Raw genomic sequence first — 299 nt, forward strand, 5'->3', positions numbered from 1 at the left:
TCGTGCACGTCTACGCCCGAGTCCAGACTGGCATCCGTGCTCCGGCCGCCGCCGCCCGCCTGCAGGTCGATGTAGGAATGGCGCACCTGAGAGTTGGAGCGCCCATCGAGGGACACAAACCAGGCGCGCGGGTGGGGCTTCACGCCCAATTCGAGCAGCTTCTTCTCGGTCAGAGCCTGCAGCTCTCCGTTGAGCTGCGCCATGGTGGACTCGTTGAACAGCACCGGGATGGTGACCGAGCCGCTGACTGGCGCTGAGCGCCCGCCCCCCCAGCCCTCGCCGCTGCCACCCCCGCTGCC

At 68.9% G+C, this 299-nt stretch overlaps 1 protein-coding gene across 1 annotated transcript in view; it reads right to left on the minus strand.

The window, feature by feature from the left end:
• FAM171A2 (family with sequence similarity 171 member A2) overlaps positions 1 to 299 on the minus strand; it is a 9,116-nt gene that overhangs the window by 980 nt on the left and 7,837 nt on the right. The window contains exon 9 of the mRNA XM_025045608.1: positions 3 to 299. This exon is cut by the window's right edge and continues 754 nt beyond it. Coding sequence (XP_024901376.1) covers positions 3 to 299 — 297 coding nt within the window. The remainder of the gene's footprint in view (positions 1 to 2) is intronic.

The sequence above is a fragment of the Pteropus alecto genome, unplaced genomic scaffold (genome assembly GCF_000325575.1).
Source record: "Pteropus alecto unplaced genomic scaffold, ASM32557v1 scaffold313, whole genome shotgun sequence".
NCBI lineage: Eukaryota > Metazoa > Chordata > Mammalia > Chiroptera > Pteropodidae > Pteropus > Pteropus alecto.